Source organism: Felis catus, chromosome F2, assembly GCF_018350175.1.
Source record: "Felis catus isolate Fca126 chromosome F2, F.catus_Fca126_mat1.0, whole genome shotgun sequence".
Lineage (NCBI taxonomy): Eukaryota > Metazoa > Chordata > Mammalia > Carnivora > Felidae > Felis > Felis catus.
In genome coordinates this window covers 38,027,890-38,051,803 of record NC_058385.1, presented here as the reverse complement: position 1 = coordinate 38,051,803, position 23,914 = coordinate 38,027,890, and the positions used below count along the sequence as shown (strand labels likewise).

Here is a 23,914-nt window from a genome sequence, read left to right as displayed (position 1 = left end):
GGGAGGGGCAGAGAGAGAGAGGGACAGAGAGAATCCCAAGCAGCTCCATGCTGTTGGTGTGGAGCCTCATGCACCATGAGATCATAATCTGACTAAAATCAAGAGTCAGCGATTTAAACAAGTGAGCCACCCAGGTGGTGCCTCTTACTTAAATATATAGTGCTGTACCTTGTGGCTTATAAACATTTTTTTTCAATTAATGGAATTTATTGTCCTTTTGACAAAATACTATAATCAATGGAAATGAACCAGGTGCCTGCTTTTAAGACGCTTTTTGTGTTTTGGAAGACTGAAAATAAACATCTGCAAAACTCAAAATAAACTAATAAAGTAGCATATTAAAAATTTCTAATTATTTGGAGAACAAACTGAGGGTTGCTGGAGGGGTTGTGGGAGGGGGGATGGGCTCAATGGGTAAGGGGCATTAAGGAATCTACTCCTGAAATCATTGTTTCACTATATGCTAACTAATTTGGATGTAAATTTTAAATTAAAAATAAAATTTAAAAATTTCTAATTAATAACAGCCAAAATAAATATATGAGTACTATAATCATGCATGGTAGGTATTTTACAAATATTAACCAAAGCCTCCCATCTGCTTTGATGCCCACAACGTCTACTATTATTTCCTTCTACTGACTAGGTTACTATTGTCTTAGAGAAGCAAAGACGAGGCAGATCACAAGACAGGGGCGTGATAGCTCATTTTGCGTGTCAACTTGGTCGGCCCATAGTGCCCAGATACGTGCTCAAACATTATTCTGCATGTTTCCGTGAGGGTGTTTTTGGATGAGATTAACATCTAAATCAGTGATCTGTGAGTAAAACAGATTGTCCTCCATAATGTAGGTGGGCCTCATACAGTCAGTTAAAGGCCTGGTAGAAAAAAAGACTGATCTCCCTCAAGCAAGACTAATATCGAGCAGATGACTTTCAAAGTTGAACTGCAATACTGGCTCTTCCTGGCCTTCCAGCCTGCCAGGCCACCCTGCAGATTTTGGACTTGGTGGTCTCTTACACGAGCCAATTCCTTAAAATAAACCTCTTTCTATTTAAATATATATTCAATTGACTCTCTGGAGAACCCCGTCTAATACAAAGGGTCAGATTCTTGACTTTTGATCCAGGTAAAAAAAAAAAAAAAAAGATTTAGAAGAATACAACTTAGTAACAGCTAAGCCTCCCCATCCCCAACTAGATAAAAATTCCCTAGAATGGAAGAGGAAAATCCCATCAATCTTGATGAGCACGATGGGAGCAGTGGATATATCTGCGTGGTGGGCCTGGGCAGGACCTGTGACAGTTTTACAAAATTGCCTGTACAGAGACTGGTTTGGGAACAATACAGGGATCATCCGGATCTGAGAGCAGCGGAGATAAGGCACGGGGAGCTGGGAGATACGAAAAGTGCCGGGGGGCTGAGAACAAGGGAATGTGCACAGGACCTGCCTGGACTCGTGACCAAAGATCAGGTGGGAAGGAAAACACCACTGCAGACACTGAACGGAGAGCTGAACAGAGACAAACAGATGCCCCTCTTCTCTCATGATCTTGTGCTAGGTGAGGCGCTATACTCCTACACAAACCCCAGGATTGCGATTAAATTTCCACCACCCAGAAGAATGGAGGCTTGAAACAGAAATGAAGTTAACTTATAGGGAAAAAAAAAAAGTGACATATCCTATTTCCCACCTGAGTTTCTGGTTCCTGTAAGTCAGGAAGCAGCACCGAATAGAAAGAGATAGGAATGGGTTCTGGAGACACGGGTTCTAGCCCAGGCTGAGTCCGTCATAATTTTGGGAAGTCATTTATCTTCTTTGAACTCAGTTTCCTCAAATGTAAAATGGAAGAGTTAGACTAGGGTGTCCCTGAAGAAGCCACGTTTTCCTTTCCCTTGACATACATTGTCAGTGATGTAAAAATATGAAAGGAAACATCCTGCTCGGAAAGAAGTACTTCTGTCTAAAAATTATGCTAGATTTTGTATTTTTTCAGTTTCTAGCCCATAGCCAGTGCTCGATACAAATCTGTTTGAGCGAAATGAAACAAATCTCTGAGTTCAGTGTTGAAACTATCCCTGGGGTCCTGTCACCTAGTGTGTCTCACTGTTCTGGTTGAGGAGCATGGAACAAATAGTTCTAACGACAGGCAACAGGGTCAATGAAAAGTCACCAACTCACTTCTCTGCTACACACTAAAAAAATATTAAAGATTTTCTACTCGTGACCCTGTAAATCATAGCTGCTTCAGAAATTAAAGTAAAAGGGGGCACCTCGGTGGCTCAGTCGGTTGCTTAAACGTCCCACTCTTGATTTCAGCTCAGGTCATGATCTCGTGGTTCGTGAGATCGAGCCCCTCAGTGGGCTTTGCGTTTCTCCCAAGATAAATAAACATTAAAAAAAAAGAGGAAATATAAAGAAGTACATAAAGAGATTCTTCCCTCCTTCCTTTGCTAGGGCAAGTGGCACTTACAACCCTCTTGGATATGAAGAGGAAAAGAAAACCAGTAGTAATCCACCCACTCAGCCAAAGGAATGATTCCGGAAGGGGCACAAAACAGCGAACTTTACATGTTGCTGTCTACCTGCATCTGCCGTGTTCTAAGGCAGCTTCTCTAGCACCTGCAGTCACGTTACCATTAGCCCTGCCTGGAAAGTCCTTAGCAATTTTAGTGCAGTTGAACGCACACTATAAAAACCATGTGTAATGTTCTGAGATCCACTGAGAATGACAACAAAGGAAAACTCTTCCAGCCATCTAAATGTCTGCATTGTCTCAACACGGCAGCTTTACAGAGAATGTCCTACGTTGGGAAAGCCTCTGAGTGTGGTTAAAAGCTCTAGTCACGCACAGCACCGAGCTAGACAGCCCAGGACTCACTTGAAGAGCAAAGAGCTGTAGCAGACAAGCTGTTCCTGCCCACATAAAACAAACAGCAAACAGCAACCAGGAAGCCCACCCACACAGCCAGGCCCTTGAGAGCCCGCTGACGATTTTCATCTGCAGACAGCTTCTACGATGTGCGATGTGGCTTAACCAATCCTCCCTCCTCCCCAGCACTTGTCTTTAAGGGAGGAGAAACAATGGAAAAATTCAGAAAGCAGTAACTTCGATCTATTTATTAGGCATATAGATTTGTACCGGATATAATTTCAAGCCCAAGGACAAAAGTGAAACTTTGAGATCACCATTTTAGGAGGCTCTCTGTGACCCACCCGGTGGAATTTTCCAGAACCTACTTTTGCACTGCATGGGGTCCTGACACTTAAGTGTCCCCCATTAACTCTCAGGCCTGAGCCACCTCTAGAGTACCCTTTTCTAATAATTCCTTCCAGGATCCAGATTGCTTTCCTTTCATTCCGAGCTGCCACCACCCCATTATCCATCAGGAGGTTCTTCTCTCTCAAGACAAACCCAATAGGCTCAGCTCCCCCTCTCCATGCCGTCTTAGGCAACAAGTCTCCATGTCACTTTCACTGCTGTGAAACTTAAACACTAGGAGAGAGGGGGAAGCAAAGTCCCTAACGGGGATGGCATTTCCTAACTTCCTTTCCTTAGTGATACCCAGAGATTCAAGTAGCCTCCAATATTCTCCTACTGTTACAGAAGTCAAGGCCCTTTTGACCCTCATCTATCTCTATACTGTGCTCATCTCCTTTTTTCAAAGGAAGCCCATTTTCCAAGCTACTGTTGCCTCCTGAAGACATGATTAGGAAAAAAGCAATTTCTGTCAACTGGAGTTTGCATTTCTAAGGCTCTTCAGAAAGGGAGAGCTTAATCTCCGAAGGCTCTCCGCCGAAAATAGGTCATTTCCACGCACGTCTTCCGACCAACTGCTTCAACTACTTGGTCACTAAATTGATAGCTTCACCACAAGTATTTTTGTTCTTCCAGGGTAACACCTCTTGAAATATTAGATTTCCATTCATCGAGGCTACCGGTGCCCCTGCCCTCCCAGAAGAGTCAGGACAGTGGGCAGAGAACGACCTGAACGGGGCAGCCTCCCAGCCACCCTCGCCTTCCCTGGTCCCGAACCCAGGAGGCAGCAATGAGCGAGCAATGGACGAGCTGGCGCGTCACGAATTCCCGCGCTGACAAGCACTGCTAACTCAAGTCAAACAAACTCCTCGTATTTACGTGGCACCTTCTGTGGTTGCCAGACTAAACTGCTTTTTAACGTTTGTTTCGTGAGTTTTCACAATTTCCTGCCAGAAAATATTAGTAGCGCCACTTAATATTCAAAGATAGTAAAACACTGAAAAGTTTGCTTGGCCAAGTCCTTCAGAAACAGAGCGAAGACTATTTCGCTCTGCCAGACACCGAGCCAGTGTACCGAGAATGACTCAACAGGCCGCTGTATAGAGTCGTGGTTAAGAGCCAGACTTCCCAGGCTTACTCCTTACCCTCTGGGTGTCTTGGGGAAAATCACTCAGTCTCTGTATTTCGGCCTCCTCGTGCAAAATGGGCTCAATCATGGTCTGTTGTTAAGATTAAATAAGTTAATGATGGAACATTTATTTGAGAGAGAGAGAGAGAGAGAGCACATATGAGCAGGGGGTGGCTGGGACCGGCAGAGTTGGGGGGTAAGAGAGAGGCAGGAACAAGACAGAGAGACGGAGACAGAGAGAGAAAGAGAATCTTAAGCAGGCTCCACACTCCTTGCTGAGCATGGAGCCCGATGCAGGGCTCGACCCCACAACCTGGGGATCATGATCTGAGCCAAAATCAAGAGTCAGATGCTCAACTGACTGAGGCACCCAGGTGCCCCAGTGATGTAAAATTCTTAAAACAGGATCTGGTACATAAACTTTCACCATTATTATTGCTCTGCATTATTGGGTTACTGAGTACCTGACATCTTTCCAGATCAGAAAGATTTCAACCTACTCAAAGACTAGTTTTCAAAATGATGATTCAGATAAACCTTTTTTCAAGGATAGCCGAAGTAGCCTTTTAATTGGTCTTTCTGTCTCCAGACTTGTCACCTCTCTTCAATCCTCTTTTATTTTGGGAAGATCCATCTTTCTAAATCGGAAAACTAGTCCGGTCACTTCCATGTTTAAGACCCTTTCGTGGCTCCACACTGACCTGAGGGTAGAAATCCGAATGCCCCACAGGTTCATAAGTGGCCTTTCACAAGTGGCCCTGTCTCTCTGGTCCCTCTCCCCATCACACTCTTAAACTTGAGCAGACTACATGCCTTTCAGGTCCCCCAACATGCCACCCTCCCTCTCACCTAAGGTTTCCCCATATGCCATTCTCTTCGACTAAAACTTTTCTCATCTGCAACCCCACTCATATCCACACCTCTTCTTGATAGTAGCTCATCACGCACTTAAAAGTCACTTTCAAGAGGTCTTGACTGTAGACTGGGTTAGTCCCCACCCCTAACTCCAAAACAGTTGTATCTCCCTGTCATAATTAATCAGGTTACCATCTTTCTATGTCCCTGGCCAAACTATAAATCTCTTCTTCACCATCATATCCCCAGCATCTAGCACAACGAGGTAAACACTAATACTTGTTGAAAGAATGGAAAGTTCAGTTTGTATGGGCAAGACAGGGTATGAGACACAGACTGAGCTCAAAGTTCCATTTATTAGCCTCTCTCTCTCTCCTTAATCTCTAGGATCCTCTTCCCTGGAAGTCCCAAGAAACTTCAGTGGGTTTCTGTGGTAGCCTCTTAAAATATTTAAGCTCTTTTTTTTTCTGTATCAGGGTTGGTATAAAATTACTCATAAAAGGCCGGTGGGGGGGCTGGTTTAGAAGTTAAGAGGAAAGGCGAGTCTTGCGTAGTTGTTCTTTGCTGTTTTGGCACAGAACACTGAGTGTCTGATATAATGAATCAACCATCTCTCCTCCCTCCCCATCAAATTTAAAATATGTAATATCTATAGCATTTTATAATAAATTTCCAGGGATTCATGTTACCAGGTTAAGAAATCTTATGTGGAAGACTTTACATAACCACCAAAGGACAAAGATTTCCTGCGTAATCTAGGACTGTGAATGGGGGATTTCTGTCATGGGCTTTGAAATCTACATTACTTTCTTCACCCTAAAGAACAGTTCCAATCAAATACAGTGAGGATAACAATGTTTCATGAATTCATACTATGCTCTTTTCACTGGACTATGTCTCTCTGAATATACTCTATATTAAAGATAAAATCCCTTTGAGTTTTCATGAACCAGAAGTTAGCTCCATGGAGAATAAAAAGATTTTCAAACGTTAAATATAAAGGGCAAGGATCCAGGATTAGGGATTTAAAGTAGAAGCAGAAATGCAAAGGCAATTAAATAAATAGCAACACAGAAATTCAAAGAGTAGAGACCTCTTACAATCCATTTCTATTTAAGTGACCCTGGTATAGACATAGTCCGTCAACTTCCAGTTTAGAGATGGATCAGTCGAAGAGAGTGACAGAGGGAGAGATTGTAAAAGAGAGTGAAAGAAACTAGATGCAGACAGGAGCTCAGAGACAGTGCAGACAATTCTATTACATAAGTAAGGATAAATGACTAAGTTCTTGGAAGCTGCAAACTCAACCAGAGTAACAGTTGTCAAGGTCAAATCTGAATTTTCACTTGGCAACTATACACGGTAAGGGAGAGAGCAAGAGAGAGACTCTGTGTGCCAATCTCAAGTCTATATTCATTTCAACCTGACGGCAGTGAGGATGGAAAGTGGAGGGAAAGTTCTGTATGCAAATAATTAAAATCCTATGGTTTTCCACATGTAGAATTCTAATTATTCTAAAAGCAAACTATTTTAATTAAAAACAGATTCCCAGAAAAACCTAAAAATTAAGCCATTAAACCCTTAGTGAATGAGTCAAGAACAGTAACGTTCAGCTGATACCCAAGCTCAGCCTTCTTCCTATTACAGTTTGAATTCACTACTAAAAGCTTTTGCTAATTAGTCTATTTTTTCCTACTGAGAAACCTTTTAAGAACAGAAAAGAGAAGGGGTGTCTGCGTGGCCTAGTCAGTTAAGCATCCAGCACTTGATTTTGGCTCAGGTCATGATCTCAATCCCCACATCAGGCTCCGTGCTGAGTGCAGAGCCTGCTTAGGATTCTCTCTCCTCCTTTCTCTCTGCCCCTCCCCCACTCAATAAATACATAAACCTTAAAAAAATAGAAAAGAGAACATAATATTCTATATAGTGGGAGCTTCTTTTAAAGCAGGGAAACTTTGTTTTATATATAAATGCAGATCCGCTAAATATACTGGGACAAAGAGAAATTCGTAATTTGAACATATTTTCTGTCTGCTAAAATAAACAATCCACATTCACATTTTAAAATTACATTTCATGGCTTTTAGTTCATGGGCATAGAGAACTATTTTAAAAGAGACATACCTTTCAAAAATTTAATTGCGAGTCCAAAGTCAGACTTATTATTTACTCGATTCCCCTCAAAAAGACTCAGTTATTATTTGACCGGATCTGTCAGTCGCGTCATCCTTTCTATCATCAGTCAGCCAGGATCTCAACTCTAAAAATCACCAACAATGTGCCTTTGTATGCTTTTCTTACATCTAATCAATATACTCCATTCCTAGAAGAATTAGTCAACTAACCAAGTAGTTATTGAGTGTATTATAACAATTACTGGAAATAGCAGAAAACCATATTCTTGCCTGAAAGGACTGTATGATTTAGATTTAGTGACAAAATTAACATGTTCATGAAACCATTAGCAAAAAATAACAACAGATATATAATTAAATGGTACCCTATGAAAGCGTAAACTGGAATTACAGAAATGTGGACAAAAAAGACAATCAGGAAAGAAGAAAAGGTTAGTAAATACATCTTAACAATAATAATCATGATTATGATTTAATGGCAGGTGTTTACATATTATCGTTAAACTTCACAAAATGAGTCTCTACCTTGGATCTATTTTACAGCCAATAATATTAAGGTTCAATAAAGAGCGATGGCCATCCATAGTCCTTACTGCTACATAGTGGAAGGATGTAAGCCTAAGCTTGACCAGTTCCTGAGCTTTTTCTACACTGCAACATTGCTTTTCTGGAATTGGGTGGACTTTGACAGCTAGAAAACTCTACTAGGCAGAGGAGAGGGGCGAGGCTATTCAGGCAAAGTGCACAGCATGAGATAGGGGGAGGCAGGAATCTATCCCTTCTCAATGAGCTCATAACATATATTAGAGACGGTGCTGGGTCTGGAATCCACGGAAAACAAGACAGTCATGACTTCTGCCTTCGTGTCATTTAGACTGGGGAGGGCAGCATCAATCAAATAAACACGGAACAAGCATAAAATTGTAGTTTATGTAAGTGCTTTGGAAAAGAGATACACGCCACAAGGAGAAAGCAGAATGAGAAATGTAACCTAATAAGAAAGGTCAGGGAAGGTTTTCAAGAGGCGTATAGATATGTATATGATTATTTAAATATGGAAAAAGATAGAAGACCACAGTCTCAGTGGTAGAGATTGATCATGTGGGGTAAGATAGGAGTGGATAGTAGGAAAGGAGAAGAAATAGAAGAAAATAGCTTTCTATGATTAGAACAGAATGCACACAGTAGAAGTATGGTGACCAAATGCTATTGGTAGTTAAGTCAAGGTGGTGAAATTTTGGGTATTTTTATGCTCTTTCTTATGATTTCTGTATTATTTGAATTCTTTTTTACAGTAAGTATGTGGTATTTATATAATTATTATAGGGAAAAATATCTTCCTTAAGAGATTGCTCTTGACAAAATTCATTTCAAAAGGAAACAATCACTTTCAGGTCATTTGTAATCTATACTTATTTCAAAGATTCTGAAACGTGGGAACATCATAGAGAAAAAAATTGCAAGTACTCCACCAAAGTGACCATTTTGAGAACAATGCAGCTGTAAAAGAGAGAAAGCTTGCATTTAGGTAGGGGTAGTGACCATAAAGAGAGTTAGATGGATTCATAAGATGAATGAGCTGGGGGGGGGGGGGAGGGGAGGGAAAGAAGACAGAATTGGTTGGTGCATTGGTGGATGAGGGAGAGAGGAAACCATCCAAGAAGTAAGCTTCGTGTATTTTTAAAAGATTAGGGTTAACACTTTACTGATCTGATTTTGTCCATTTGGTGGATATTGGTGACGTCAGAAAGAATACTGCATTTATATGAATAAAAAATTCATTTAGATTTCTCAGGAATCAACTTTTATTTTGAGTAGTAATCGATTTTTACTTTGCCATCAGCAACTGTGTTATGGCTGATGTGAATTGAGTAAAAATCAAAAGAGAATTCACATTCTTTATTGGGAGGAGGAGATGACAACCAGAAAAGAGTTCTCTAGATAAGGTTAAAACATAAGATGATCTGAAACAGCTTGAAAGCAGAAGCCTTTAACACAAATGATTAAAGGAAACAGTAAAACTCCATGAGTGCTCTGAAGAACAATGGAGAAAATGAGGCAAATGTAAAGTGATGGAGTGGAGGGTGGTAACGAACTAAGTCCAAAAGTAGGAGATGAATTCCACATATAACGGCGGGGTGGAGGGAGGGAAAATGTGCAAGGAATAGAAATAATGTCCACAAAGAAAAAGAATAACACCTCTACATTGTGGTGACTCCCACACTGTAAAAATCCTACATAATGATTATAAAAAGGGAAGAGATTAAGGCAGCAATTAAGGCAATTACCCCTATACTGTACATCCAAATATACTCTACTGCTAGAGAATGAAGCACCTCTTTATCAAAAGGAAAATACCTGAAAGCAATTTTTTAAATTGGCTTTGGGATATTTTGATTTCTTTCTTTCCTTTTTTTTTTTTTAATTTGAGAGAGAGAGAGAGAGAGAGAGAGAGAGAGCAAGGGAGAGGGGCAGAAGTGGGGGGGGAGAGAGAGAGAATCTTAAGCAGACCCCATGCTCAGCATGGAGCCCGACATGGGTCTCAATTTCAGGACTGTGAGATCATGACCTGAGCTGAAATCAAGAGTCAGAAGCCTAACCAAATGAGCCCCCAAGCGCCCCTGGAATATTTTGATTTCTGGTAGGACACAATAAGTAGTGGAAAATCTGAAAATTTACTGAAGGGGCATGACAATAAGCTGGAGTTTGATTTTTAGTTACCCCTGAGATAATCCTAGGCTCTTTCAAAATGTATGTGTGTAACCTTGGGCGAGTTACTCAACTTTCTATATCTGATTCCTGAACTGTGGGTTGTAAAGAGTAATAATACCTTTCTATGCGGTTTTTGTGAAGATTAAATAAGATGATGTAAGTGCCTGGCACATAGACAATAACTGTAACTTTTTTATTCCATTAAAAATTAAATATTTTTTTAGAAATTATATATGAACTGCCCTGACACAAAATTTAGCTTGTCTACCGTCTTGGTCAGAGAAAACGGAGACCAACTTCTTGTAGAAATTATAACTAAAGAGAACCCATTTCCACATCACTTGAAGAAAAATCTCCTTAAAATCCTCTCCTTTATAAATCCCCTAAACTATGCTAATCTTCTTAATTATAAAGTAGATTTGTTGAGTCCTCACTTTTCCTCCAGGAAAGAATCCTCAGCTCAATCAACGCTGCAGATTGTGGAATGGCCTGATTTGGGAGAAAGTGTTGGCAGTGTCGAGGAAATGCCTTCAGAGGAAAGTAAACAATTTTAAAAGGAACTCACAGGAAACAGCCTGTCTTTTTCTCCTCATATCCTTATGAGCTAGAGATTCTCAAAGAAAGTAAATAGGTTTCAGAGATGATTGAAGTGAAAGGCACATCTGAAAAACAGGTGAATAATAAGTACATTTGATGGCCGCAGGTAGGTGCTAATGGCCAAATAGAACCAATAACTGGAGAGCGAGGTCTAGTAAGATTGTAAGACTTCAGTTTTTGGTCCCTGAAAATGAGGCACAAAGTGTGCCTCTAAAGAATATAGTCAGAAAACGTTTCTTTTAGCCATGTTCATAGTTCCGATTTTTAAATTCTTAAGAAGTAAGGACAACACAATATGTGAGAACTGGTGGATAACTATGGAGAAGGACTAAAGGAATAAAGAACAGGTGTCACCCACAAAGTCCGCCTAAGTTTTGGAAGTCCCTGAAGAGACAGAGGAGTTGGCAGGACCACAAGGAGTGAAGACACGGCATTGCATGCGTGATTCTAGTAATATTCTAGAGTCTGGGAACACAGGGACACTGGGGGGAGAGACGTCAAATGGTCAGGAAGGGAGCAGATGTAGGCAACTAGAACCCTGGACCAGCACGCTTGTTAACAGACCTCTCCCTGGCTTCATTCCTTTCCATTGTAGAGAGCTTCAGATTTCCCTGAATGACCCCACACTCAGTAGAAACTCTCTGGAGTTCAAACTGAGCCCAGCCTCTCATCCTTTTAGGGAAGTGGATTATATTCCTCCAAAATATGAGAGGGGAGAGGAAAGTCTTTGGGACTGAGTAGGCAGGTGATCTACAAGTTCTGCCTGCCCAGCACTATTCTGAAAATACCGTCCCAATTCTCTTCCACATCGTGTTTTCCCGGAAACAATGGTTATTTTTCAGGCATGTGCACGAGACCCAAGTCAAGCTAACATAGTTCAAGATCAGAATTTTGCTGGGACTACTGGGAAAGGATAGCAACCTCTGAGAGTTTGCCAAGCTGGTGGCAATATGAACCTAGAGCTTCTAGTCTCTTCTTGACATCTCAGCAAGAGGATCTGTTCAAAAGAACAGCCAACACAGAGAAAAGAAGAGGTGGGAGTTGATGGAAGCCTGATTGCTCGCACCACTGTTGGGAGTACTAGCTCCAGCACACATAAGGCCCATCTCTGGACTTTTAAGCTACAGGAGTCGGATGATTATTTTTCAGGTCAGCTTAATTTATGTTTCTGTCACTCACAACCGGTGAAGTCCTGCCTCCTATATTCTCTTCTGCCCCAGTGTGACTTCAGCCAAGTAGAGCTTAGGAGAAGTTGAGGAAAATCCGTAAAGAATGTTCTTCTCTCCCTTCTTAGCATCACAGTTCCTCTGACTCCATGACTCATTTGGCATATAAGCATTCTAAACTAAAATCACGGCCATAGCTAACAGATAACTCCTGCCTCTCTCTGGGAAACAGCATACATCTGCTGGCCTTTCTCTGTTTATGCCAGGGAGGTTACTGAATGCCTCGACAGAGGTCAGCCCACAGCCTAGGTCTTACAGCTAAGTCTTGATCATGGAGCCGAAGGAAATGCTCTGTGTTCTCTGCTAGTTTGTTCTCTGGCCAGTTTGGGCCGTGTTGGAATACCTGGAACACTCTCTGGCCAGAGCTCCTTTGCCCAGTCTATATTGCTAAAACTCAACTCTGGACACCCAGTCTGCCCACTCTGTCTTACCCATTATACTCTGGAATTTGATTTTCTCTTCACTCTCTTGACATCTTGACATACGGCTACACCACTTTTGCTCTTTTCTGATTTCTTTCCTGTACTTGCTTAGCTTAGCACCTGCGATTGTGATCTCCCCCATTCTCCAGGCACTTAGGTCTGGGTGCTGCTTTCTGAGTCTTCAGTTCCAGTAAAGATGGGACTGGTTATTTTAATAGGAAGATCTCTCTTGCCCACTATGGAAATGCTGGGAACTTTCCAGTCATAGTGCGGTACAAGCTGTGCCACATACTCTGCAGACCAACCCACTGCTTATTCCTTGGGTGCTGACACTGCCTTCTTTTCCTTGTGCCCACAATATGTGTCTACTTAAGCATGTGATGAATAAATAACTCAAGGGAGAAAGTGGCTGCATCAACCAACTCATCAAGTTAGCATTTTGCTGTCACGCACAAATACAAGATGAACAACCTTCTGTTTCAGAAGGAACCAAATTCCACCATCTGGAACAAACCCTTTGATATCATTACTCTCCAATTATTATGGAATTTTATCTCATCATTGGTGCATAAAACTGTCTTCAAATATTAGAAAGACTTGTCATAACATCTTTGTATTCTGCATGTCCCCAAGGAACAAAACTAAGAAAAATAAGTGAAGTTGAGAGAGAAATTTTCAGTTTCGTTTAGGAAAGAGCTTTTTAAGCTTTCAGAGCTAGCTCAAGATGGACTATGCTCTTTTAGTAGGTGGTGATATTTCTGTCACTTTGGTGTGCTTCAGTGATTTAACAAGTATTGGGTGAAATCCCAGTAATTGGCACTGAAAAAAATCATCTTAGCCTGGAACGAGGAATACTCGACCTGAAGCCGGCAGTTGTCCATTTCTAGTTAAACCCGCCCCCCAACCCCCATCTGCAGGCCCTGGGAAGCTTTTCTGTGTGTTCACTCTCTGACCTAAGAGCAAAACTCCCATCTGGTCTACCATTTGGCCTATCTTAACAATCTGGAACTCCAAAGTGCAGTACTCTGAAAGAATCATTTTTGGTCTCTAGGGGATCTTTCCCCCGCCTGTGCTATGGTTAACACCACAGGGAATTATGTTAATTTATTCACGCGTTCCTCTGACTGAAAAATGTAGACAAGCTGGCTTTCTGATGAGTAAGAGCACTTCTGATGAACCATGGAAGTTTCCTCTTGACCTAATGATCTTCCTTCTATCTATTTCTGTCTCTGATATGATGGTTTCAATTTTTAAATTATCAAAGCTGTAGATTTAGCTTTTGCTAATATTGTCTTTTGCCAAACTTAAATGTTATGGGTTTATGTATTCTTTACTAGATACTTTACTAGTAACTTTTGCAAATTTGAGAAAAACGTGTGTCCAAAACCGTTTAATGGAGCCGAAAAAGATGTAATAAGGCTAATTAAAATGAGAGATTAACAATTCTTTTTCTTTTTTAAAAAAGAAAAAAAGATTAGGCATATTTGACCCAGAAAGAAGACAGTTAAAATGAGGGTTGACAAAAGTCTGTAAAATCATGAAAGGCTTAATAAGGTGGCTATAATATTCTTCAGAATGTTTTGGAATATCAGATTGTGTGCACTTTGCTTAAAGTTTGAGAAAGTTAAAAATTTCAACAATATTTTGCCCTGTTGGCAAAAACCTACATTTTGACCTTCTTTTTCTTTGCTATGCCATATATCCCAAGGATCAGGCATAGGAAAAGCTGGATTTGTGTTCTACGCTCAACCACACTACTCAAGAAAAAAACTCACGAAAATTTTCTAAATATCCAAACATAATGGAAAATATCAATGTTAAAATTAATTTTTGGATAAAAGTGATGGAAATTTAGATTTCTGATGTCTTCAAATTTTTCCTACTGTCATTCAGGTTCTTTTCATTTCTAGTCTCTGCTCTGAGTGAAATCTTCAGGACGTGTAGATTAGGAATGTAATTGCTGGCAAATCATTCATTATTAAAATTCTAATCAAACAATTAGCATGATTCATGGAACTCTCATTAGAATGAGACTGTACCGAATTTTGAGCTTAAGCTTGCAACTGTGCGGCCGGAAAAGTGACCAGAGCTCCCTAAACACTTTGACATAAAGGGATGTGTGGTTGACAGTTTCATTTTGAAATATACTAAAAAAGAAATTCTCTGTGATTCAAAACTATAGATATTTACAATCTTGGTAATATCCACGTATAGAAATCTTTGCAGTATCTCAAATGTGTAAGTTCTTAGGAGACCGTGTGTCTTCGGGTTTGTTTTTGTATTTGTTGGTTACAGTCTCCTTGTATCCGGGGGAGGAAATCTGACTGAAAAGACCCAAACGGCCGCAGGGCACACTTCAAGCTGCAGTGGAATCCGCGAAACATGATTTCTCAAATGAACATACTGATTTTTTAAAATAAGAGAGCAAAGGGGCGCCTGGGTGGCGCAGTCGGTTAAGCGTCCGACTTCAGCCAGGTCACGATCTCGCGGTCCGTGAGTTCGAGCCCTGCGTCGGGCTCTGGGCTGATGGCTCAGAGCCTGGAGCCTGTTTCCGATTCTGTGTCTCCCTCTCTCTCTGCCCCTCCCCCGTTCATGCTCTGTCTCTCTCTGTCCCAAAAATAAATAAACGATGAAAAAAAAAATTAAAAAAAAAAATAAAATAAAATAAGAGAGCAAAGAAATGAATGGACAAGAGGAAGGGGAAAAAAACCAGGAAGCTTAATTTGTAAATTAAGATTGCTCCCTAAATGTATGTGGAGAGGGCCATATATATATTTTGAACTCGTCCAAACCTTTTTTAATCATTGCACAGCTGTATGTGTGTGTTTTGCTCACTGAAAAGCTACCTATAAACACATGGTATCTGAGAATCTCTAGGTTTACCTGATAGGTTTTTTATGTCCTTTTACAAGGAATAATGTACTTATTTTTGATATTTAAAATATCTTATTGATGTGGTACTACAGGCACTGTTAGTTACAATGACATTTCTAAGTAATATCCGCTGTTCATGATCGAGCAATGTTTTAGGAGCACAATATTTTGAGACTGTTCTTCATGAGAAAAAAAGGGGAGAATTCAGTAGCAAGACAAGTTCTCAATATTTTCCTTCCTTATTTCCAAATATTTTCAGAGTGGACACGGCACTTTTAAAACACGGCAAATATAGGGGCACCCGGGTGGCTCAGTCGGTTGAGTGTCTGACTTGGGCCCAGGTCGTGATCCTGCGCATTGTGGGTTCAAGCCCCACGTTGGGCTCTGTGCTGACAGCTCAGAGCCTGGAGCCTCCTTCAGATTCTGTGTCTCCCTCTCTCTCTGCCCCTCCCCCACTCTGTCTATCTCCCCCAAATAAATAAACATTAAAAAAATTATTTAAAACACGACAAATATAATATTTATAGCAAAGAGAGAAGTTTCCAGAGATGGCAGAAATGAGTGGAGGTAATACTGTGTTAGCATATACTTTTGCAAGAAAGAGAATCTTATTCAAATAAGCTCAAGAAAATGCAGCATATTAAGTGGATCGTGATTTAATAGACTCCAAGATGAAGTTAAACCACCAGACATCAGGAGGGTCAGGAACCAGGCACCGCTAGGGGCCTTAGCAGCAGACGTTCGTTGTATCTGAATCTGACGGTTCACCATAAACATGAGACAGTGAGTCTGAATGACACTGTCTAGCCTATGTATAAATTGGCTCCTTCAGGCCAAGCTGTACCCTTGATCAAATTAGGATGGTTGGTGATGCTGAGCATACAAGAACATATTTTATTAGAAGTCATGTGGAAGGGGAAAAAATATGGCATATAGTACAATCACTAAAATAATTGAAACTTGGATCATGCAAAGACAAAAGTTATCACTCGCTTGAAATATAGCTCTGAAATTTCTGTGTCAATGTTTGAATTAATCTCCTTAAAAGATCAAAGCCTGACACTGACATTCTTTTTTTTTTTTTAAGGAATTTCATGAATACAATTCTGAAGTCTCTAACATATTTTAGTCCAGATTAGGTTGACCACCATTATCAGAAAGCAGTTACCAGAAAACACTTAAGTGTTTTTACTAATGCATCTTTGAAAGCAACTGGTAGTAATAATTACTCCTTTGGACTTACTGTATAAATCGTTGCATATAATTCTTTAGCAATTAATGTAATCTTAAGGCTATGCCAAGTAATTTCAACTAATAAATATATAAATAAAATAGCAAAATCAGGCCAATAAGGTTTACTGAAAACTTTAGTTTTCATCAATATGAATAAATGTGTTTTGAAAAACCTCTGCGACACCTAAGATTGCTATTTTATGACTCTCAATAATTGTTCCAAACCTGGATATTGTTAAAACCTTAATAGCAAGTATAACGAGGAATAAGTAATCAACATACATAATGGAGTATTAGCATCTTAACCTCCAACATCTGAGCCATAAAGGGAGCCTCTGCTCTTTCTTTCACTCAGGTATTAGTTCTCAGAATGGTTCACATGGCTTCCTTCCTTCCATGCATAAACATTATTCCTTAGCAGCAATTTAAGAATTGGGCTAACATTCGTGACCTTTCTCCACCTTCGCGCCCCCCCCCCCCCCCAACTTAGCTCTGTCCTTCAGGAGAACCACAATAACCTACAAAGATGTTGCTCCCTGCCTTAAGTACTTTAAGGGCATTTCCTGGCCTGCAGTTTAAACTTGAAGCACTTTTGAATCTCAGAGCGCACACCCCTTCTTGCCTGGCCCATTCCTCCCTTTCCAGATTTTTCTCCTCCCGCTCTCAGCCTTACAATTGATGATGCTGATAACATGAATACTTGTTACTCCCATCCACCTTATACTTTCAGATCCTTTCTTATGCTTTTTCCTCTAGTTGGAATATTTCCTCATTCCATTCTTTACCTAATTAGTTTCTGCTCTCCCATAAAGACTCAGCTCCTGGCTACCTAATCCTAGGAACATTCCTAGAGTTTATCAAACTAGGCTAAAATTCCCCGCCCCACTGTGTTATCCCACAATGTCCTGTACATACCTCAGTCACAGTGGCTATGATATCATATAAAAATGCCTTGTTAGTGGGTCTATTGTTTCACAAACTATAAGCGGGTTCCATGTTATACCAACCCACACCCACTAGGGACTTAGATTTGTTGAACAGAATGAAACTTCTGACACAGTTATCAGCTAATGAAGCTGTTTCATAGGGAATTTGAAATTCCAACAGAAGAAACTTACAGACTGAGTATTTAAAAAATTTTCCACTGCTTGAGGAAAGTGAATTTAATCTTTTAATTTTTCTTATTAGTTCGCCCCAGAAAAGAGTCTATGCCTCGATGTTGCCCAAGAGCATTTTCTTGGCAAGTTGGCTCACTGCCTGGAACCATCTCGACACTTTGCCTAAAGCAAGACAGTGATTGTTCAAATAGGAAACACACTGATGGGTCTCCAGGCATGGCTGAAATGACGCATTTTCCACATTAGAATTCTGTAATCACGACTGTTACAAATCATGTGATTTGGATCAATTACCCAAATCAAACAGCACGTTTCTGTTGTTCTATATCCTAAATCCCTCATTAGTATAGTAAGAATATAAACAGAAGCTTTATAAATGCTATACTAATGAAAAGGAAGGACCTACATATCTAAGATAAATAAAATAGATCACTGTATACATTGACTATTCAGCAAAAAATTCTGTGTCCTCTATTACCTGCATGTCTCAGGTAACAGTGGTTTGGAGTTAAGCACATCTGAATTGTCCAGAAAATCGCTGCAGTTCCACATTTCACTAAGCTAATATAAGAATGGCCTCAGGACAAGTTTTAGATGAAGCGAACTGAGATGAAACTAGAAAGAAGGTAAAATTCTACTTTCTTATTAATGACACACTTAGAATTATCTCTAATCTTTGCTTTTGTTTTACATTCTGCACACTCTAAAGCTACTTTAATTGGGCTCCCTACAGAAGATCACTGTTTTGCAATTCAGTGCTCAGTTTTTCAGAGTATTTCCATTACTAAAGAGGGGGTATCTCAAAAGTAAACACACAGAGGGGTGTCTGGGTGGCTTAGTCAGTTAAGCAACCAACTCTTGATTTCCGTGAAGGTCACTAACTTGATCTCACCCTTCGGTTCCTGGTTGGTTCTTCAGACCCAGACTACATCCAGCTAGCTGTGTGCTGACAGCTCAGAGGAGGCTTGAGATTCTCTCTCTTTCTGCCCCTCCCCTGGGCATGTGCGCACTCGTGTGTGCACTCACGCAAGTGCACTATCTCCCTCTCAAAATAAATAAACTTCAAAACAGAGTCAACATACAGAAGTAAACATTACAAAATGTGCCCTTTACATATTTCCTCACTCTCTCCTGCATCAGTACATACTTGTTCACACCTTCTCTATATCACTTACAGAATCCAATGATAAAAAGTTCCTTACTTGGTATTATGTGTATCAATGGTATGGAAAAGCTCATGTAATTCTTCTCCACTCAGAACACCATCTGCAAAATATGCTTTGAATTCTTCAAAGGACAATTTTCCATCATCTGAAACGGTAAGAACACACAGAAGATAAGCAAATCATTTCAACTTTGTATATTGTTTTGTCTTTTAATTTTAAAATCTTGGCTCAAATGCTTATGCCGGTTTATTTGTGCATGTACACACATTTATTTAAAAAGAAGGAGGGGCGCCTGGGTGGCTCAGTTGGTTGAGTATCCGACTTCGGCTCAGGTCATGATCTCACGGTTTGTGAGTTCGAGCCCCACGTTGGGCTGTGTGCTGACAGCTCAGAGCCTGGAGCCGGCTTCGGATTCTGTGTCTCCCTCTCTCTCTGCCTCTTCCCTACTCACAATCTGCCTCTCTCTGTCTCTCAAAAATGAATAAATGTCAAAAAGAACTTTAAAAAATAAAAAAGAAAGAATAATTGAAGGTGTTAAAAAGAAAAATAATTTAATACATTTTTATAGTACATGGACTTCAGACATTTACTCCCTGATGAAATAAGTCTTCATGGTTTTAAGTATGTTTAGGTTCATTTATTTTTACATTTAACAAGCAGTTTAACTAAATATACCAAAAACATATCCGCACAACCAAATAAAAGCCTAATACAGAGTCAATTATTCAGATGTTTTTTCTTCATCTATAGGACATAGCAGGTTACAGAATAAACAGATGTTTAATAAGTGAATACTGATTATTTTAAAAAAAATTTTTAATGTTTTATTTATTTTTGAGACAGAGAGAGACAGAGCATGAACAGGGGAGGGACAGAGAGAGAGGGAGACGCAGAATCAGAAGCAGGCTCCAGGCTCCGAGCCATCAGCCCAGAGACCGACGCAGGGCTCGAACTCACGGACCACGAGATCGTGACCCGAGCTGAAGTCGGACGCTTAACCGACTGAGCCACCCAGGCGCCCCAAGTGAATACTCATTAAATAATCATGTAGATTTCAGAATTGTTATTGCAATCCAACAAACTGTGTTCATTCCTTTATGATTCAAACAAATGAACACGTTTAAACACAAACACATTTTACTTATTGTGGGATACAAAAGTAAATGACAATCAAATCAGGGAGTCTAATAAAAAGAGATAAGAGGCGTAGGCATAAGCGTAAATATGTTACACAGTAAAACACAGTTAAGTGCAATAAGAGATACACTTTGGAATGTATGGGAGTCGGGGGCAATACAAGATCTTTCATCTGGGGGCACGAGCAGTGTTAGTAACTTTTGCACGTGACTTTCAGTAACAGGTAAATCTGGATAAGCAGAGATGGAAGAAACACATTAATAACAGATGAAAGTAAAAGATCTCTACATGATACAGCAGCACAGAATGCAAGGGAGTGAATGGACATGAAGGAAAAGGAAAGCATCCTTCCTTCTGTGCAAGAAGCTGGTTTGCTAGTTATTTCAGGAAGCTGCCAGATGACTTACGTGATGGAACGATCCTCTCCCTTTACAAAGAGACAGCAGTGGACTAAGGAGGAGGAACTCAGGGTCACAAAACTCCTGCCGTGTGGTCCTACCAACACTATACTGAACAAAGTGGAGTTTGTCTTTGAGAAAAAGATGATAAGATTTAGCAGGATTGGACCTTCAAGACCCGCTGAGCGTATTTTTTCCTCTAAAGATGGCCCACAGACCATTTTAATTCAGTTAAAATGTGGATTCCTGGGCCCTACTAGAGAATCCAAATCTCAGAGAGGGCATGGAGGGGTGAGGCAGCGAAGGAATCAGGATTTTTCGTGACCTGTGAGACTCTTCCCCACAGCAACGCTTAAAATAAAGGACACAACAGACTTCATCACTGAATGACCTTCTTTCTCAGATACACTTTCAAAAATCCTTATTTGCAAAATATAAATTTAAAGACCCTTGAGAGTTTTAAAATTGCGTATCATTTTACTGTTTAACTTAATAAGTGAATTAAACCAATCTTCTGGTTAATTCTTGGCGATAGCTAACTGGGCAGAAATAGCACAAGAGGTCACAAAAAACCTGACCTGCATAATTCAGAGAATGAGTTCCTCACTCCTAGAGGCCCGCTGGACCAGCCTACCTCAGTCTAGCTCAGTCATTCAAACACTGAAGCAATCCATTGTAAGATAAAGTTGAATCCACGAGGCTCATCAATTTTATATTTTGTATTGTATTGTCCACTTTTGTATTTATGCTTTTGGATGGGCTGTTTTAGTGTCATTGTCTCAAATGACTATTTTAAACTTTGGTTCCATGTAACCTGATGTACATTCCACACTAGATGGTAGAATAGTATCTCTACTGTGTATCTCCTTATTTTGACAAAAAATATGTTACCAGGTTGGGGAACTGGACACAAACCACATCTAGGTATATGTGAAAGAAAGGCAAGAAAGGTAAGAAAGGGGAAGGAGGGAAGGAGGGAAGGAGGGAAGGAGGGAAGGAAGGAAGGAAGGAAGGAAGGAAGGAAGGAAGGAAGGAAGGACGGACAGATGGAAGGAAGGAAGGAAGGAAGGAAGGAAGGAAGGAAGGAAGGAAGGAAGGAAGGAAGGAAGGAAGGACAGAAGGAAGGAAGGAAGGAAGGAAGGAAGGAAGGAAGGAAGGAAGGAAGGAAGGAAGGAAAGATGGACAGAAGGAAGGAAGAGGGAGGGAGGGAGAAAGACAGAAACCAACCCACTATTTCCAACTCTACCATGGAAATTTGTAACAAATTTAATACATACATATTCATAGTGGAATATGTTTTCCTTGGTGAGTATTTGATGGTTCTCAGGTGGGCTGAACCAGGCTATTAGAAAACTTAAGCTGCCTGAGCGCCCTATGGACAGGGTAAGCCTCTATAATACTGCTTTATAATCACCATAAGTAGGGAAGTTCCAGTGATAATGTAAACACTATCAAATGAAAGCACTGAACAACAAGTGCTCTGATGATTCTATGAGGGCTAAAAACCTTTTTGCTTTGTAATTCTTATTAGAAAAAATATTATAAGAAAAAGCAGTCACTCAATTATAGTCCTGACTTGAAGGATGGAAACTATATTTTGAAAGCCAGTTCTTACCACGTTCAAGACTCCTGGAAGTCTTAAATTCAGGCTGCCACTTTTAAATAAGGAATTGTAAAGAGTTACTTTGGAATATTTGTAGACTAATGCCTTAATGTCAGACAAAAGTATTACAGCTTTTTTTAAAGTTTAGTTATTTGAGAGAGAAAGAGAGAGAGAGAGAGAGAGAGAGAGAGAGAGAGAGCGAGAGAGCAGAGGAGGGGCAGAGAGAGGGAGAGAGAAAGAATCCCAGCAGGCTCCATGCCATCAGCACAGACCCCTATGCGGGGCTTGAACCCATGAACCATGAGATCATGACCTGAGCTGAAACCAAGAGTCGGATGCTTAATCAACTGAGCCACCCAGGTGCCCCTACATTATTTTTTTGAAGGAAAAGGGAGACAAAATACCCCTGTCTAGTGTGTTCTGCCTTAACCAAACGATTTTAATATTTTATTAAAATATCTGTTTTCATCTTCAATTTTCCTGCTCTTTTCTTTTGAAATGGAACACAATGAAACTTTGATTTATACTGGTTTGGCTCACAGACTAGCCAAATCTTGTGATATCTGATATGATAATAAATCTTTTAACATTTACCACCAAAGGGTACAGGTTTTTCAGCTTTTTCTATTTGAATTGCATGCTTTGCCTGCGTTTATCGTGAGCACAGCTGGCCTCTCTCTGTTTTATTTTTAAAGTATTCTGGTCTTGGGGTGCCTGGGTGGCTTGGTTGAGTGGTTCAACTCTTGATTTTAGCTTAGGTCATGATGCCAGGGTCGTGGGATCAATAAAAAAAAATGAAGTATTCTGGTCTTATAGTCTACATTCCATTAATTTTTGAGATGGAAGTAGCAGAGTGCAATTGCTTACAGCAGTCTTAGAACAAAGAAACTCTTGAGTTTTTAACACAGATTTGGCATTTACTGGTATAGCACTTTCATCCATTCTTTCATGAGTTTTTTACTTAGACCCTACTATGTCCCCACACTGTTTTATGCTAAGAATATAGGTAGGCAAGCCCTTAAGGATTTTGTAATTATGATGGATGTTATAGCAAATAAACAGCCAAATACCACATGATAAGGGCAATTCTAGGGGACACAGGATGATGGGGGACCATGTAGAAAAGAAAGCTAACCCAGATGTAAGTGTACAGGGAAGCCTTCCCAAACTGTATGACATTTCAGCTGAGATACAAATGAAAAATAGGGGTTAAGGGGGAAATATCTGTAAAGGGGAAGAGTATTCCAGGTAGAGGAAATGCCAACTACAAAGCTAGGAGGCAAGAAACAATATAGGTTGGGACCTGAAAAGAAAAAATCAGATCTAACGTACAACAACATGACTACAGTTAACGACACTGTATTGCATACTTGAAATTTTCTAAGATTGCAGATGTTGAGAGTTTTTACCATAAAAAAAGAGTAATTATGTGAGGTGATGAGTATGTTAAGTAGCTTTATTGTACCGAATATTTCACAACACATATGTATATCGAATTATCAAGTTGTATAATTTAAACACATACAATCTTTTTTTTTTTTTATTAAATTTTTTTTCCCCAACGTTTATTTATTTTTAAGACAGAGAGAGACAGCATGAACGGGGGAGGGGCAGAGAGAGAGAGACACACAGAATCGGAAACAGGCTCCAGGCTCTGAGCCATCAGCCCAGAGCCTGACGCGAGGCTCGAACTCACGGACCGCGAGATTGTGACCTGGCTGACGTCGGACGCTTAACCGACTGCGCCACCCAGGCGCCCCTAAACACATACAATCTTAAATTGTCAACTATGCATCAATAAAGCTTGGAGAAAAGACAACATACTGAGTGGGAAGATGGAGAAGCCAGAGAGTTAGACACAGAGAGTCAGTATCATGAAAAGCCACAAAAACCATGGCAATGATATCTGAATTTACCCCAAGAGGAGCCACTGTCTTATTAGAAACTTTGATGTGGTTACTAGTGGGTAGAATGGAGTGGAGAGGTGTGCCATCAGATGAGAAGACACATTAGAGGTCACTGCAGTAGTTAGAGTAAGAATCAATGGT

The 23,914-nt window shown here is 40.3% G+C and overlaps 1 protein-coding gene and 1 long non-coding RNA gene across 4 annotated transcripts in view; one reads left to right on the top strand and one right to left on the bottom strand.

Moving 5' to 3' along the window:
- The window catches only part of LOC109496090, a 44,252-nt gene extending 23,612 nt beyond the window's left edge, over positions 1-20,640 (top strand). For both annotated transcript variants that reach the window (XR_006592661.1, XR_006592660.1), the window contains 3 exons: positions 18,054-18,188; positions 18,740-18,881; positions 20,089-20,640. This is a non-coding gene — a long non-coding RNA (uncharacterized LOC109496090). The remainder of the gene's footprint in view (positions 1-18,053; positions 18,189-18,739; positions 18,882-20,088) is intronic.
- NECAB1 (N-terminal EF-hand calcium binding protein 1) overlaps positions 1-23,914 on the bottom strand; it is a 197,788-nt gene that overhangs the window by 140,553 nt on the left and 33,321 nt on the right. For both annotated transcript variants that reach the window (XM_003999959.6, XM_011291311.4), the window contains exon 3: positions 18,765-18,873. In XM_003999959.6, the coding sequence (XP_004000008.3) occupies positions 18,765-18,873 (109 nt within the window). The remainder of the gene's footprint in view (positions 1-18,764; positions 18,874-23,914) is intronic.